General features: G+C 44.2%; 2 protein-coding genes across 11 annotated transcripts in view; one reads left to right on the top strand and one right to left on the bottom strand.

The window, feature by feature from the left end:
• The window catches only part of LRBA (LPS responsive beige-like anchor protein), a 799,485-nt gene extending 793,385 nt beyond the window's left edge, over positions 1-6,100 (top strand). For all 5 annotated transcript variants that reach the window (XM_055111907.2, XM_063603583.1, XM_034959239.3 and 2 more), the window contains exon 57: positions 4,951-6,100. In XM_055111907.2, the coding sequence (XP_054967882.2) occupies positions 4,951-5,041 (91 nt within the window). In that variant the 3' untranslated portion in view covers positions 5,042-6,100. The remainder of the gene's footprint in view (positions 1-4,950) is intronic.
• Positions 6,101-13,192: 7,092 nt separating this feature from the next.
• Positions 13,193-17,869, bottom strand: part of DCLK2 (doublecortin like kinase 2) — a 177,452-nt gene continuing 172,775 nt past the window's right edge. For 4 of the 6 annotated variants that reach the window (XM_003815859.7, XM_008968886.6, XM_008968887.6 and 1 more), the window contains one exon: positions 13,193-14,602. In XM_003815859.7, the coding sequence (XP_003815907.1) occupies positions 14,375-14,602 (228 nt within the window). In that variant the 3' untranslated portion in view covers positions 13,193-14,374. Of the gene's footprint in view, positions 14,603-17,067; positions 17,137-17,869 lie in introns of those variants that run through there. The other 2 variants (XM_063603585.1, XM_063603584.1) reach the window with 2 other exon arrangements.

Below are 17,869 nucleotides of genomic sequence, written 5' to 3'. Positions count from 1 at the left end.
TTATTTCCTAAAAGCTCTCAAGTGGTAGATTTTGGGGGGATCACCTTTATCTGGCACCTTATTTCCTCTTAACGTATAGTCACTCATTTTTGTTCCTTTTAAAAAAAATTGTGGCAACATATAATATTTTCCATCTAAACTCTTTTCGATATATAATTTAGTGGCATTATGTACATTTACAGTGTTGTGCCACCATCACCATCATCCATTTCCAGACCCTTTTCATCATAAACAGAAGCTCTGCATGTTAATGACTCTCTCTCCCACCAGCTCATGTGCATTCTACTTTCTGTCTCTATGAATTTGCCTCTTCTAAGCACCTTCTGTTAAGTGGAATCATACAATATTTGTTGTGTTGTGCCTGGCTTATTTCACTTGGCATAACACTTTCAAGGTTCTTCCATGTCGTAGCACATATCAGAATATTATATGAATATTCTGTATTCTGTTTATCATTCACCTGTTGATGATGGACGCTTGGGTTGTTTCTACCTTTTGGCTATTGTGAGTAATGCTGCTATGAACATTATCATACAAATATCTATTCAAGTCCCTTTTTACAGTCCTTTTGGGTGTATGCCCAGGAGTGGAATTGCTGGGTTATATGGCAATTCCGTTTGACTTTTTGAGGAAACCCTGAAGTGTTTTCCACAGTGGCTGTACCATTTTACATGGGTTCCAATTTCTCCACATCCTTATCAACACCTTGCTCTATTTTTTAACAGTTGTCCTAACAGGCATGGTCTCTCACTGTGGTTTTGATTTCCCTAATGATCAGTGATGTTGTCTTTTCACTCTCTTCCTAATATCCTTAGATGCTCAAAAGATTTTACTTTTTGTTTGTTTTTTGAGACAGGGTCTCACTCTTTTGCCCAGACTGGAGTGCAGTGGCACGATCACAGCTCACTGAAGCCTCAACCTCCTGGGCTCAAATGATTCTCCCGCCTCAGCTACATGGTAGCTGGTACTCCAGGCATGTGCCACCATGCCCAGCTTTTTTATTTTCTGTAGAGACAGGGTCTCACTATGTTGCCCAGGCTGGTCTTAAACTCCTGGGCTCAAACAATCCTGCTGACTCAGCCACCCAAAGGGATGGGATTATAGCCATAAGCCACTATACCCAGCCCTGATTTTACGTTTTATGAAGTCCTATTTTTTGTTATGAATTTGTTTTGTTATCTTGTCTCTTTTGTTTTGATATCATATCCAAGAAGCCACTGCAAAATCCAAGGTCATGAAGGTTTTCCCATATGTTTTCATCTAAAAGTTTTATAGTTTTAATTTATATTTAGGTTTTTGATCTATTTTGAGTTAGTTTTTTAATATAATGGTAGGTAAGAGTCCACCTTCATTGTTTTGCATGTGGACATCCTATTTTCCCAGCGTAATTTGTTGAAAAGAAGGTGCTTTCTCCGTTGAAAGGTCTTGGCACCCTATTTGAGCACATATGTGAGGGATTATTTCTCAACTTTCTCTTCTGTTGGTCTGCCTATATCAGTATGACAATGTTTTGATTACTGTCGCATTGTAACAGTAAGTAAGTTTTCAAATCAGAAAATGTGCAACTGCTAACATATTTCTTCTTTTTCAAGATTGTTTTGGCTGTTAGGGGTTTCTGTTTCGCTCTGTCACCCAGGCTGGAGTGCAGTGGCATGATCTCGGCTCACTGCAATTCTTAATTTTCCTTTTGGACTGCTCATTGTTTGTTAGTGTATAAAAATGCAACTGATTTTCGTGTTGTATATCCTGCAAATTTGCTGAATTCTTTTATTAGCTCTTAAGTTTTTGTTTTGTTTTGGTGTGGAATTTTTAGGATTTCCTACATACAAGATCATGTCATCTGTAAACAGAGACAGTTTCACTCCTCCTTTCCAATTTGGATACTTTTTTCTTGTGTAATTGCTCTGTCTAGGACTTTCAGTACTGTGTTGGATAAGAGTGATTAAAGTGGGCATCCTTGCCTTGTTCCCAATCGTAGGGGAAAAACTTTTTTTCATCAAGTGTGGTGTTAGCTGTGAGTTATTCATACATGCTGTTTATCATTTGAGGTAGTTTCCTTCTACTCCTATTGTTTTCATAATAAAAGGATGATGAATTTTGTCACATGTCAAATTTTCCAGCATCAGTTGAGATGATCATGTGGGCTTGTTTTGTTGTTTGTTCTGTTAATGTAGTATGTTATATGTTGGTTGGCTTTTGCATGGTGAGTCATCCTTGCATTCCCAGAATGAATCCCACTGGGTCATGGTGTACATTCCCACTACCATGCTAGTGAATTCAGTTTGCTACTATTTTGTATCCTGGTCTGTGTGTTCTTTTGTTGTAATGTCTTCAACTGGCTTTGGTGTCATGGTAATACTGGCCTTATTGAATCACTTAGGAAGTGTTCTGGATTCTTTAATTTTTTGGAAGAAATTGAGAAGGATTGGTGTTAATACTTCTTTAAATGTTTGGTAGAATTCATCAGTGAAGCCATCTGGTCTAGGACTTTTCTTATTGGGAGGTTTTTGATTACTGATTCAATCTCTTCACTTGTCATAAGTCTAATCATTTCTATTTCTTCATTCAGTTTTGGTATACTGTTTTCAGGAATTTGTCTATTTCATCTAGGTTGCCCTATTTGTTGGTATACAGTTGTTTCTAATAGTCTCTCTGAACTCAGTTTCTGCCAAATCAGTAATATCCCAACTTTTATTTCTGATTTTAGTAATTTGAGTCCTTTTTTTTTTTTTTTTTTGAGATGGAGTCTCACTCTATCACCCAGGCTGGAGTGCAATGGTGCAATCTCAGCTCACTGCAACCTCTGCTTCCCAGGTTCAAGTGATTCTCCTGCCTCAGCCTTCCAAGTAGCTGGGATTACAGGTGCCCACTACCACGCCCAGTTAATTTTTGTAATTTTAGTAGAGACGAGGTTTCCCCAGGTTGGCCAGGCTGGTCTCGAACTCCTGACCCCAGGTGATCCACCCACCTTGGCCTCCCAAAGTGCTGGGATTACAGGCATGATCCACCATGCCCAGCCAAGTCATCTTAGTCTAGCTAGAGGTTTGTCAATTTTGTTATTTTTTTCAAAGAACCAATTTTTGGGGTTTTTTTCCTATCATTTTACTATTTTCTGTTTTATTTCTCTCTACTCTGTTCTTTATTATTTTCTTCCTTCTGCCTAGCCTGGGGTTTTGTCTGTTTTCTAGTTCCTTAAGAGGTAAGGTTAGGTTATTGATTTGAGATATTTTTAAATCTATGTGTTTACAGCTAAAAATTTCCATTTTAGCATTGCTTTTGCTGCATTTCATAAGTTTTGGCTTGTTGTATTTCCTTTTCATTTGTCTCAGTATTTTCTGATGTCTCTTATGTTGTTGTTTTTTTTGACCCATCATTTATTTACTTTCCACATATTTGTGAATTTTCTAGTTTACCTTCAGTTATTGGTATCTAGTTTCATTCTATTATGATCAGAAAAGCTACTTTGTGATTTTAATCTTTACTAAGTCATTAACACTTGTGGCCTAACATATGGTTTATCTTGGAGACTATTCCATGCGCACTGCAAAAAAATGTATATTCTATTGTTGGGAAGGTGTTCTATATACGTGTGTCAGGTCCAATTGGCTTATCGTATTGTTCAAGTGTCCTATTTCCTTATCTTCCACCTGGTTGTTCCACCCATTATTGAAAGTGGGGTATTGATGTCTAAAACTATTACTGTAGAACCATTTCTCCCTTCAATTCTGTTAATATTTGCTCTTTGTATCTTGGGGGTCTGATGATAAATGCATATATAATTGTTATATTTCTGTGAATTTACCCTTTTCTCAATGTAGTGTCCTTCTTTGTCTCTTGTAACAGTTTTTGACTGAAAGACTATTTTGTCTGATATTAGTATAAGCCACCTCAGCTCTCTTTGCTAGTACTTACATGGAATATCTTTTCCATCCTTTCACTTTCAAGATGTTTGTCTTTAGATCTCAAGTGGGTCTCCTGTAGACAGCATATAGTTGGATCATGTTTTTTATCCATTCTGCCAATCTCTTCCTTTTGGCTAGAGAATTTAATCTCTTTAATGACTGATAAGGAAAGACTGACTTTTGCCACTTTGCTATTTAATTTTCTCTCTGCCTTAGAGTTTTGTCTCATTTCCTCCTTACTGTCTTCCTCTGTTTTTAGTTGATTTTTTTTGTAGTGACACATTTTAGTTCCTAATTTTGATACGAGGTACTAGGAAGGATACTGAATATGGCTTCTAAGGGCTGGTCCTAACCAAACTACACAGAGAAAAATCTGGCTATGCTCAGTTTAGGTTCACCTATGTTCTCCATCTCTTTCCCTGCACCACCTCTTTGGGGACAGGAGACCAAGAAGCTTGCAGAAGTTCTTATCTTCAGTGATTTCGGTGAGTCACTGTGTTACGAGGACTAGGTCCTCACCCAGAGCATGATGGACATAGACTACTTCTCCACAGAGGGGAGACCAGCTTAAATTATGGTCAACAACACTCTTCTTTTTCACTCTTCATTGATTCTGTACCTGTCAGAGGTGGTGTCTCTTGTCACTTGAGTGTGTGCTGCTTCTTTCCACCAGCAGTTACTTTGAGATTGTGGTTCCTTCTTTTGAGTCTGTTGCTTATATAATGGATGGGTCTTGCCAGCCCAGTCCCCCTTTAGAAATTACCAAATCTGTTCAGATTTTAGTGACTCATCCTGCACACACCAGCTGTCCGTACCCTTTCAATGAAAAAGCAAGCTGTGGCTTGGATCCTTGTGGAGTGTCAGAGGCAGTACTCTGAGCTTACTCAGGGATACATTTTAGTCATGAAATACATACCTTAGTTCTCACAAATTGGAGCCTTGACTGCCAGCTTCTATATTTACCTTGTGGATTTGGGGAGAGCAGTTTTTAGTAACATCTCTAGGACACACAGGTTTGTAAAAGTCCTTCTCTCTGTGCTTCTCCTAGGTGCATCATTTCTGGCATGGCTTCAGGAAGCATTGTGCTATTTTACAACGACTTTAACCGGTGGCATCATGAATACCAAACCCGCTACTGATGGTGAAAGCTGTACATCAACTCTGCCCCTAGGATGAGCAGAAGTACCTGGAGCATCATTCTCTTCTACCACATCTGAATGTAACTTAAATTTGCTCAAAGAAGCAAAATATTTTTTAAAGTTATTAATAATTGCTATTTTTGTAGTCTTTGCTTGACTTTTTTGGGGGGGATTAGCAAAGCAGAAAACTGGCTGCTGGGTTCTGTAGTTTTAAAAAATCTATATTTTTAGTCATAATGAGAAGTCTATTTTCACCAATTATGGAAACATACAGTGGAGCAAGTAAACCACTTATTCCAGCTATAATATTATGAAGAACATTTCCCATACATCTACAAGCTTGAGAAATAGGATTTTCACAGTGGGGAAGTGGGTTACAATATTGGAATAGGAAAATTTGATGCTGTAATTTGGGTCCTGTATTTTTCCAAACAACTGTGTTTCTTCAGCACTAATATTTCTGGGATTTAAATAGTAATGTTTAAATTATGGTAAATGTAATTTAAAACATCTCAATTAATTCTATCAATATTGTTCTTCAAGCATGTTTTAGACCTAGAAAAGTATGGTTTGGGGGAGGCTATTTTATTGTGTGGTTACCACAAGGAATCTAATTTATAGCAAGTGTGAAATAGTTACCATTTTTTCCTGATCTGTCATCTTCACTTCATAGCACAACAAAACGAAATGATGGAAATGCTCTTGAGCTCACAACATTTGTTTTTCTTTTAAAGTAAATGCAAGTAAGTACCAAAGCTCACTACTGCGGTTTGCCTGTGCCTGGACAATGAGGCGGAGCCACTGTTGGGGCACCCCCTTCCCTCCCCGGGTTTGCAAATAGAGGCTACCGGGTGCTGTATTCAGCAACACCTGTTTTACTATTTGTTATTAAACTATCAATCATCTCCACCTTCCTTTTGATTAGCAATTTGTACTAAGAAACAATGTTATTTGGTGTTGTATAATTCTACTTTTCTAGTAGATTACTGTGTGGAATTCTGTGAAAAATATTTGAGAAAAGGCCTGTATTGCATAAATAAATTCTTTGTATGTTGTGAACTTTGATCTCTATTTCTCTTGCAACAGACTTCAAGTGGTCCCTCTTTCTTTTTTTCCTACACACTCAGCTCTTCTCTAAAAGCAAGGATTTGGAATGAACAATTCAGTTTGACAGAAAAAGCTGAATAAAATGACATCTGTAATTGAATTGTTGGAAATGCCTTTTTTGCTCCTAAATTTTAAACATCATTAATAAAATAATAATGATTCACAAAGAAAATGTCAAACTCTGATTCGGTCCTAGTTTTTGATCAATAACCAATGTGAGAGATCCTCCTGACTGAAAACAGGAAAATGAGCTTTCTTTGGCCAGATCTCTCCTCTTACTGAGACTCACACAAATGACCTAGACCTGAATCTTTCTTACAAATGCCTAGCAAGGAACTTCTTCTTTATGTACCACTTCATCTGAGATCCATCATTAAGAAAACAGACGACGGTGAAATGTGGGGGAGGGAAAGTACATTTTAGAATCAAAGAAATACCCAGGTTGCTGATAAATTAATTAACTGATGAACATCTTCACTGTTTGTTAATATCCTCATTAACTTGTGAATATTACTCTTTGAAAACTTCTTAAGTGAACAATGGTTGGTAGAAGAAAATACCAATACCTAAGTCGTGCCACACAAATGATACTTCAACCACCCTATGCTTAAGAAGCCTAAAGCAAAGCTCCTCTTGAAACCTAAAAGAAAAAAAAATCAGTATCTCCACTACCTTTATTGTTTTAAAAACTTACGACTAACGAAAATTAATTGAAACATAAATTGGCCGGGTGCATGGGCTCACGCCTGTAATCCCAGCACTTTAGGAGGCCGAGGCGGGCGGATCACTTGAGGTCAGGAGTTTGAGACAAGCCTGGCTAACATGGGGAAACCCTGTCCCTACTAAAAATACAAAAAGTAGGCAGGCTTGGTGGTGGGCGCCTGTTAATCCCAGCTACTCAGGAGGCAGAGGCAGGAGAATTGCTTGAGCCTGGGAGGCAGAGGTTGCAGTGAACTCAGATTGTGCCACTGCACTCCAGCCTAGGTGACAGAGTGAGACTGCAGCATCTCAAAAAATAATAATAATAATTAAAATTTAAAAATAAATATTAAAAGAAACAACACTTCATGAAACAAGTAAGGCTGGCATCAACACATGGGCTTCTTAATGACAGAATCTGTTCAGTAATAACATTTACAGTTTATTCAATATTTACTTATTCAATTTTAACTAACTCCTTAAAAAGGCTATTACTTTACATAAATGTAAGCCAGCTAAGAAAAGAAGTGAAAGTAGAGGTGTTTTGGGGCTGGAAATGAGGGAACCACAACAGAGGGAGCAGTGTGTCTGCACAGTGAGTAGATGCGGCTGGATGGGCTGTGCTTGGTCCATGTACAGTAACTGAGGGCTGGTTTAAGATGCATTGCCTCCAGAAATTAAGATTTTCCTCCCTGACATACTGTTTCTTACTGAAATATAACCAATCAAGTCCCTGAGATGCTGTCATTTAAGAAATACCATTAGATCTCTGGGAGAAAGCAGGAGAGCTAAGAGACAACATGAACGTCCGAAAAACATCGATAGAAACGTGTAGACAACGCACTCTCAGATGACAGTGTCTTACTCCCAAAGTACACCAAAAATCAGTGTTTTCATAAATTACTTCAATAAAAGAGCTATTTTATCCATTGAGAAACATCACACCTCACTTCTGCTTAGCATACACAACAGGAAGATTCTGAGTGTCTTGCACAGGAATCACGAGTAGCCGTGAGCAGGGCATGAGGTCAGGAACTGACAACCTGGGGTTGCCCTTTCCACTCGCTCTAAGAGCAGCCGAGCCAGAGGGTCAGGGGCCGACCACACACTTGGTGTCACATGTCCTCCTACACCTGTCAGAGGGGCAGTGAGATGGCAGTGGTTGTGTGAGTCAAGCTTGCAGGAGATGGTCAGGGAACTTGGGATGTAGCCCCACTGCACCTACTTTGTACCCTTCTTAGCAAATCCAACAGCTTGCAGCAGCTTAGATTCACCATGAAAGGTGGTTGAGGTAGAGATTTTCACTAGGTTTCTTTGGTATCTTGTTACTGGCTGTGATCTCAAGAGCTTCCAGCCATGCAAATAAAAGGCCTGGTTTAGTCCTTTCTACTGTGACAGTCCTGACCCATTCTCCATCCCTGCTAAAAAAGACAGCTGACCCATGATATAAACAGATTCCTCCTGGATCCAGATGCAGAAGTGTCTTTCATTTAAAAGCTGGAATAACCCACCACTGAGCTAGGTGGAGAAACTTCACCAGTTCCTGGTGTGTGTTCACTATGGATTAGCCCCATAGCCCCACATGAAATCACATTAGGCCAAAGTATGTTCACAAACAGAAGCAGGATGTAACTTTAGTCTCAAAATCTGCATAACCTATACATGAGCAAATGTGCTAGTGCCTCCACTTGGCTATTTTTGCCCTACCACATGGAAGGAAATCGTTTCCTACTTCAAGCAGAAGAACACCCAGCCCAGCTTACCCCCGTTTTGTGTAGCATAAAGTTGAACCACTGTTAATTCTATAGGCTTCACAAGTTATCCTTGCAGGGGAAGGAGGCTGGGAAGTTTCAAAATTTCCTACTTGTAAGAAGGAAGGGCAAGACCATAAAGTAGCAAATACATAAATAGCCAAACAAACCATTTTAAAGTTCTACTTCCTCTCAGGTGAGTGGGAGAAAAAACTTTTGGATTTTTCTTTTAGATAGACTTGAAAAGTTGAGTCCATGATGAACTTCTTGCATGCTCTATAGTCATAAGATCGCTAAAGACCCAAGACTACTGTTAACACCACTGACACATCACTCCCAGCCCTGGCTGCTATGAACCAGAACCGCAGACTGCTCAGAGCAAGGCACATCACATTTTTCTATCATGAGATGAAGGGTGGTTTGGCCTTTAGGCAAGCAATCTGTTTTGAGAGAGCTGGGCTCCTCCAGCAAGGTTAGAAGACAAACTGTGACTGCTCCTATGAGATCTTGGCGATCTATGCCAGAAACATGAAGTGAACTATTTTTCTGTCTCAAATTCAGGAATATTTTTCCTTGCCAAAACCAAGATTCCAGGGAGTTGGGCAGGCTTGTCCCTTCCTCATACCTGGCAGGAAGCTGGCTGCTTTGCAGCTTTGGCCTTGGATAATTTGAAAGACATCCCCGGAACTAACTTTAGCCTCAACACAGACAGGCATCCAACCACTCCTCGCAATGCAACAGACTCAGCCCGCCTGACGGTGCTGGAGGCCTGTGGTGCCCAGCTCTGCCCAAATTGAAGGGGCATGGTAGGGGCCAATGACTGTCTCTGTATCAAATATATGCTTTTCTTCCCCTCAGCCATTCAATGCTGGCAAGGCCTTCCCACAGCTGTCTTCGAGTTCAAGGCTTTGGTTTTTATCGTAAGATTGCCCCTTATAACCCCCTGGCCAAGACTCACCAAAGTTGCACATGTCAGCCTCCCTCTGGAAAAACCACTCTCTGACTTTGATCTAAATAAGTGCCCCTGCTCTGATAACTTCTCAGCCACTGACAAAGTGGTAGAAAATGAAGGGTGGTTTGGCCTTTAGGCAAGCAACTTTTTTTTTTTTTTTTTGAGACAGAGTTTTGCTCTTGTTGCCCAGGCTGGAGTGCAATGGTACAATCTTGGCTCACCGCAACCTCCGTCTCCCAGTTTCAAGCGATTCTCCTGCCTCAGCCTCCTGAGTAGCTAGGATTACAGGCATGCGCCACCATACCCAGCTAATTTTATATTTTTAGTAGAGACGAGGTTTCTCCATGTTGGTCAGGCTGGTCTTGAACTGCCTTCCTCGGGTGATCCGCCTGCCTCCGCCTTGCTGGGATTACAGGCGAGCCACGTGCCTGGCCAGGCAAGCTATCTCTTTTGAGAGAGTGGGCTCCTCCAGCAAGGTTAAAAGCCAAACTGTGAATGTTCCTATGAATTCGCACCCCACCTGTGTCTTACACACGCAGCACTCCTAACACATCTCTGACTGCCAAAAGAGGAAACCTTGTCATGGGGCACCTGCCCTGCCTGGGGAAGCTCTTGACCATTCCATTTCCTTATTTATTAGACAAGGATATTAATATCTATCTCTTAGGGCTGTGGCATATCTCAAATGAGATAGGATGAAATACTCCATAAGCTGCAAACTTGTGTGATTGTCATGATCTTCTTCTTTAGAAAGCAGCTGATTCTGTGACTGCACTGCTCTGTTACTAGAATCTTACTCTCACTCTGTCCTCAAATCTGACCTTTTGTGCCCCCTACTTGCTGACCTCAGGCTGACCATCCAGAGCAACTAAAAAAAGGCTGTGCCCCTTCTATGGAACAGTCCTTTACACAGCCAAAGACATTGAGCAAATGTGCCTCGACTTTCCTCTTACCTCACAGTTTTCTCCACCAGTCCTTGGCTGCCAGGATTCACACCGCCTCACCACTCCAGCTGTCCTCTGTCGGGTGATCATTGCTTTCTCTGCACCACATGCAACAAGGTCCCCAGAACAGAACTCCATCCCCAGCTAGCACTGCCTGGGATCTGCGCGTGCTTCTCATAACACAGTTAAGATTATGCTAATGTTCAAGCAGCTGTGTTGGCTCCTAACGACTGGGCGATCATTGAAATCCTCCAGGCCCAGATCTTCAGCCGTGCTGCAGGCCAGGGCCTTGCCTTGGGTAGTTACAGAATTGAATCACAGCACTTCACACTTCACTTCTACACCGTGGGTTTGGATCAGTATCCTCACCTGCTGAGATCCTTTTAAATGAGTCCATTCCATTAAAAAAAAAAACAGGAAAGCATTCTAAGTTGTTATTCAAATCATATGCAGAAAAAAAAAAAAGGTTAAGAACAAAGACTGAAGCTGCAGCATGGCAGCCACTAACCACGTGGCTGTTCAACACTTGAAATGTGCCCTGTCCAAACTGAGACATACTATAAATGTAAAGCACACCAGATTTCAAAGGTTTAGAACAAAGAAAGTAAAACATCCTAGTGATTTATGTTGATTACATGCCAAAATAATACTTTGGATGTATTTAGACATATTAGGTTAAATAAAATATACTATAAAAATTAATTTCACCTGTTTCTCTAAAAAATTTTTTTAACATGATACTAGGAAATGCTGTCTCCTGTGGCTTGCATATTTCTGTGGGACAGCAAACTGTTCTAGTGATCTTTCTCCAAGACAACATCAATCAGCACTCCTGCTTTCAACATGGTGAATCTGTCCTGAGCTGTCTTCACCATCTCCTAATTCACATTTCACCATTTTAGCCATGAAGATATTCTGGGGGAAGTTTTGCCAAATGTCTTCAATTTATATATTCAATACATTTCTATCATAGCAACCTTTCTGAAAAGAGAGGGTGAGAGGAAGAGAGAGAAAATGAGAGGCTGAGACTCGGCCCGGCTCAAGTAAGGGAATCAACATGAAACAGATCATGCCATTCTCTCTGTGCAGCATTTGAGGAACCCAGCAGTTTTAAGTACCTGTATTTAATTTAGATCCTGAGACAGAATTACAGCTTAATAAACGTTTGCTAAACAAGTGGGCAGATGAACAATCTGCCTGTATCAGAACCTTTATTTAGCTCCTCCCCTCCAGGCCTTGATTTAGCCATGGATAGACAGGGTCACCCCCACCCCGCCCCCAAAAAGAACATGCACTTTAGAGTCAGCAAAAGCTAACACTGCATCGTGGCTCCACCTCCTGCCAATTCTATGACCCTGGAGGTGTGACTTGACTTCTTGGTTTGCTCCCCTAGCGCCACATACTTCTGTAGGTTTTCCTGGGGTCATAACCATTTTAACAGGATGGCTAGGCAGTGCTGCCCCTGCCAGCTCATGCTACTTCCGGTCTCCATCCTTACAGAGGGTGGAGGCATTTACCGACAAGAAGAGGCTCCTGCATCCTGACAGTGACTGGCACTGCCCGGCCACTTATTTTGCCTTTAGCAGATGTCTTTCTTTGAACCTCACAGTTCAAGGGAGGGAGATGGGTTTGGGGCTCAGATCAGTGCCAGAGGCCTTGTTCTATCGCTGTTTGCATTTTTCTCCTTCTTCCTTTTATTAGCTCTTCCCTTCCATTAACAAAAATATTTCTATTGAAAGCTATGAAAAAGCTTGTCCTGTAACCAAAGAGGAGGCACAAGCAGAATGTTCTAGACCTATACATCACTGCTTTTTTGAAACTGTCGTCCTCCTACAGCCTGACCCTGCTACAGCTGTGGGCCTAGGAAGCCCGCCGCCCGCTCCCCCAGCCCGCAACCCACCGCACCTTGTGGCCAACCTCCGGACCTGATCAGGGGTCAGCACCAGCCCAGATCTCATTGTATTGCCTGGCAGTACCAGGGTAACCTGAACCACAGGTAAGTGGGTACTATGAGGGGACAGAAACAAGAGTCTTGCAGAGAAAGCTGTAGCTGACAAGGCACTGGAAAAAGCAGACAGGAGACCACACAACCTCAGAGAGAGACAGGGGAACAACTGCCCCAACTCTCTGCCCTTCCTGCTGCTGCTTCATAAGGTTCCTCTGTCGCACACCAAGCACACCATTTGTTCTTGAGCTTTTGTGATGTGTCTTTTTTTTTGAGGCAGGTTTTCACTCTGTCACCCAGGCTAGAGTGCAGCGGCACGATCTCAGCTCACTGCAGCCTCTACCTCCCTGGTTCAAGTGATTCTCCCTCCTCAGCCTCCTAAGTAGCTGGGATTATGGGCATGCGCCACCACGCCCGGCTAGTTTTTCTATTTTTAGTAGAGATGGGGTTTTGTCATGTTGGCCAAGCTGGTCTTGGAACTCCTGACCTCAGGTGATCCACCCACCTTGGCCTCCCAAACTGCTGGGATTACAGGCCTGAGCCACCACGCCCATTCTGCACCTGTAACCAGACAAACTTCAACCAAGATTCATTTCCATGTGTGTTCTCTCTGAGCTTCCTCTTTTCCCCGAGTGGCCCTGAGAGTTTGCAAAACAGCCACTGGTACCCGCTGGAACCCGGGCCGAGGAGGAGAACTTTGATCCCATACATCCTTAGCCAAACAACAGCACAGAAACCTTTGCCCATCCCTGATTACTTTTTTTCAAGAGGGAAAAGTTTATTGCAGGTTGGGGACACTTGTAAAAGGCAAAATCTAACAATGAGAACGAACTATAGGGCTCACCAGTTTAGAAGATGAGCAGGTAAAACAAATACACGAATTATGTACAATTATTAAAAAGAGCAGGGTGGTGGACAAAAAGGAAAAACTGCCAGCAGCCTTCCAGAAGGTTCACAGAGTATATCCAGGGAGCACCTTCCCGCCCAGTCCTGGCTGCCTCGGGCATGCCTCCTCCTGTGGTCACCTGCCCTGCTCCAGATGAAATGCAGATGATGAAGCAGGTACCGGGGCTCAGGAGCAGAGCTCATTCTGCTCGGCAAGTCGCTGGCTTGCAGAGAAGCAGCCGCTGGGTGCCGCATGCGCCAAGCCTCTCATTAAAAAACCCAGAGGGCAAGTTCATGGGCATTTCCTAACACACGTGTGGGAAGAGCTGGGGAAAACCCATACCGCCCAGGAAAGAAGTGGCTTCTTCCATCGTCTGTGTACAAATGAATACTGAGCATTGTCTCTGGTGAGCCTGGTGCCCCAAGCCGAATGGCTGAGCCCGCTGCCCTGGGCCTCTGAGCACTTCTCAAAGCCTGCAATCCATGTCCAATGACCAAATCGTCCTCTCAGGCGCTCACTTCTTCTATTAGAAAGCCAGTCCTCTTAGCCCCCATATCACCTCTCACAGGACACCCACAAAAGGACAAATGCAATTCTAAGTCTTTCGTAAAAAAAAAAAAGAGAGAAAGAGAAAAGAAAAGAAAGGGAGTGTTCTGAGTCTACTTAAATAAGGAAAAGGCCTTGGTTCATCCAAAGTGTTTCTATAAAAATGCATCGAATGCTGGAATAAAGTTGCACATTCTCCTGGTGAAGCTGTAAAATGTCCAACAAACTGAAAATGACGGGATGATCTGGAACGAGTCTCTCCGAACAGCTGTTGGCAGAACGGATGCAGCCTTTGATGCCTCCAGGAACCAGAAGGCAGAGCCCAGAGCACCAGGCCAGGCTCCGGCACGCCAGGCTCCGGTTCCCAGGCAGCCTGCGGAGGACCCGCGAACTCAGGCGCAGGCGGTGAAGAGAGGGAGGCCTGCAGCAGGGAGGCCGGCGAGGCCGAGCAGAGGGCTGGCTTCCTGGGAGGCAGCAGGCGGCTTCGCCCGTCTGCAGGAGGCTCAGTCTCGGTGGCGGCGCCAGGTTCCTGCCCGCTCACCACCCGTGGCAGCGGGAGGACAGTGGGGGGTGGGAGATTCCGGAGGGGTGGGGGCCGGGACTGCTTCCCCAGGCACAGGGGTCTCCTCCACTGAGGGAGGAACTGGAGAGATGGGCTCCATCCCAGGCCTGCCGCTGTCTTGACAGTGCTTGCTGCAGAAAATCTGCCCCTCCTTATCTAGAGCCGTGTTCTGAGGAGGAAACAGCAGAGACAACACATTACCCAGGCCCAGGCTCGGGTCCCAGCTGCCACGAGCAGAGAGCACGACAGAGCATGCACGGGCCTCAGAAACAGAAGAGGAGAAATAATGCCAAGCTTCTAACAGAAGCCTCACAGGAGAGTAATGGTTTCGGGAACCCACCGGGGGAAGGGGCCGTCCTTGGCCTCTGCTCCTACCCTGACCCAGGCTGGCAGCCCAGGACACACTGGATGTCTGTCGTCTTCTCTCGCTTTGGGCTGTGCCTGGGTTCTCACCCCTTCAGCCCAAGCCCAGACCTTAAGCTCAAAAGAATTCTGAGACAATAAGCAAACCTTACAAGGGTGCTCAGTCTTGGAGAGTTTACTCTTCCAAATAAAGCTCTCTGTCACAGATTGAAAAGTTACCCGCATGTCCTGTGAATAATTAATCCTCCTAACAACCTGAGATGCTGTGAAGCCTATAAAAGGCCCAGGAATTGGATGGAGCCACATTACTCTTTTTTCAGATCCTCCATGATCTCCTCACCTGTCTTCTCTTCACATGAAGCAAAGCTTCCTTATCCTGAAACATCCTGAAAGTTTTTAAATCTGCTCAGCTCTTCAAGGAACAGAGAAACAGCCACAAAGATGTGAGGCAGTCACCTTGCGTTCTAAGCCTGGCTGGGGAAGGGACCCTGGTCCTGCTTTCTCCTTCTCTATTTCCTGCTTGTCCAGGGAAGCCCGTCAAGCTGCCATCTCAATGGGCTTCCCAAAAGTGAAGGAGATGGCAGTTCCCAGGCACCTTTAGCTGAAAGGGACAATTGCCAGGAGGCCTTTTGTAATCTAACTACCCTGGGGAGGGAGAGGGGAAAATGCACTAAAGATTCTTTCAGTACTTTAACAACAACAAAAAAAGTCTGGAGAAAATAAGAATCAACAACAGGGCTTTCTAAGATGAACTTGGGTGGCGGCCTCCAGGGCACCTGGGGCCACCTATGGAATGGCTGCTTCTCCACAGGCCCTGACAAGTTCAAGCTGAACAGTCATCCATTTCTGGCCGGGTGCAGTGGCTCACACCTGTAATCCCAGCACTTCCAGAGGCCAAGGAGGGAGGATCACTTGAGGTCAGGAGTTTGAGACAGGCCTGGGCAACACAGAGACTCCATCTCCACAAAGAATTTAAAAATTAGCCGGGCATGGTGGCGTGCACCTGTAGTCCTAGCTACTTGGAGGCTGAGGCAGGAGGATGGCTTGAGCTCAGGAGTTTGAGGATACAGTGAGCTAGGATCACACCACCGCACTCCAGTCTGGGCAACAGAGCAAGATCCTGTCTCAATAAACAAAACTCCCCAAATCCCTACAATTTCCAAGGACAATTTCAACTACCTGGAGAAAGGGTAACTGTGGAAAACTCCACTAAAAGATGCTCCCACCTACATGGGAAGCAGAGAGCCAGCATACAGGTTTTTCCTACCACAAAATGTCTCCTGGGTACAAGAAAACAATCCCCCCGTTATTTCTCCTTTTCTCTTCCTGTCAGAAGCACAGGGGTGTGTGTGGCAGAAGGCAGGCTGGCAGTGCGGTTAGTACATACCATGGCCTTGGACCTAGCCAGAGGGAAGCAATGCAGGCAGCGGGAGAGGCAGAAGGCAGGAGAGAAGCAGGGACAGAAACTAGACTTACTTTCAACAGAAGCAACACGAGTGAAACAGTTTTGTCTATCTTAAATTAAGGCAATAAACCCAAATCCTTCCCCAACTTCCCCCTGAAACAAGGCATAATCCCCCAGCGAAGAAGGCAATGCCCTTGAATCCGTCTCTTCTCAAGTCTGCACCACAGGCGCCGAGTGACGGCATTCCCTTCCCACCACAAGATGGTCTCTCCTGGTCTCTGCAGCTGGGGCGAGCCCCCCGGGGTACATGGGAGGCCGTCCTGCATGCACCCTCTCTGTCCTTTCTTACGCATGCTAAGGACAAGTCCAAGAAAATGGGAACTGTAATCCCACACCTCAGCCCTGCCTGAAACCAAGGCCTCACCCATTAAATTATCTTCTCTTATCCCAAAGGCTGGCTGAGATTACACTTACTGATACAAACTCATCTTTGGAAATGCAGCTGGAGAAAGAACAAAAGCCTTCACGAAGGCACCATCTTAAGCTGCTCTTTCCGAAAAGCCACTTTTCACCTAAGTGGGAAACAGCATCGGCAGGAGAACTACGGGACTCCTCCCGTGCTCTCACCAGCTGTTGATCTGGAAAGGCAGGCAGTGTGGCAAGCTGAGAAGTTTGAAAATAAAGTTTTCCAGGGGCCTGCTTGGCTGGCTGGAAAGGATGTGAGTAGGTACAGAAGACCCACACCAGTAAGCAGCTGAGAGCCGGACGGCGGCATCAGAAACTGAGACAAGCATGCAGGCATGAGAGGGGCTGAGGATGGGGCGCACTGGTCGGACGCAGCGTGGTGAATACCAGGATTCTGCTTCAGGCTCTCCCACTGTCTCAGCGGGGTAAAGAAGGAAACTCTGAGGTGCCTCTCAAACTGTCAAATCAAACTGTCAAATAAAATGCAGATAACACCATCAACTTTACTTTTTTTTTCACCTTTATGGACCAATTTCTAGCCCATAATTTTCTCACTGAAGTCTCAGGCCCCAGCTCTGGGGGTGAGAACACTAGGGTGACAGCAGATGGGAAGGTCCTGTCTGTAAGTGATCTGATGATTCAACCTCCAGACGGTTGACACTATTTCCACTATCATTTGTATCTGCAGAAAACCAGGTTGGCCCCACAGTCTCAGTTATGAGGACATATGAGCACCAGGGAGAGTCATTTTGAGGTTATTTTTAATGTAAAAACACTTAAAACTGTTCCGAAGACAGGACGCACAGTGACGTGAGGAGGATGAGGAGGACGAGAAGGACAATACGGCAGCATCGCAAGTTCCCCCACACAACCATGCCCCAGACCCGGTCCTGCGCCAGGGGAGCATCAGCAGCAGGCCTTCCCCTCCCACTTTTGGGGACAGCCCAAAAGTCACAGGCTGGTGTTTTGGCCATCGAGAATGGGTGCCACCAGAGGCAAGCCTGATTGAATTTCCCTGTAGGTACTGAATGGGATCATGACATCAGCAGTTCCTCTGAGCAAACAGCCTGCAGAGTTGTGTAGGGAACATGGGGTTAGAGGGGACACCCTGCCAACATGCGCAAAATGACAACTGAACACACATAAACACACAACATTTACAATCACCATCAGAGCTGCAAACAATAACGGGTTGTTCGTTCA

This window comes from Pan paniscus, chromosome 3 (genome assembly GCF_029289425.2).
Source record: "Pan paniscus chromosome 3, NHGRI_mPanPan1-v2.0_pri, whole genome shotgun sequence".
NCBI classification, from domain to species: Eukaryota; Metazoa; Chordata; class Mammalia; order Primates; family Hominidae; genus Pan; species Pan paniscus.
This window is presented reverse-complemented; position numbering and strand designations above follow the sequence as displayed.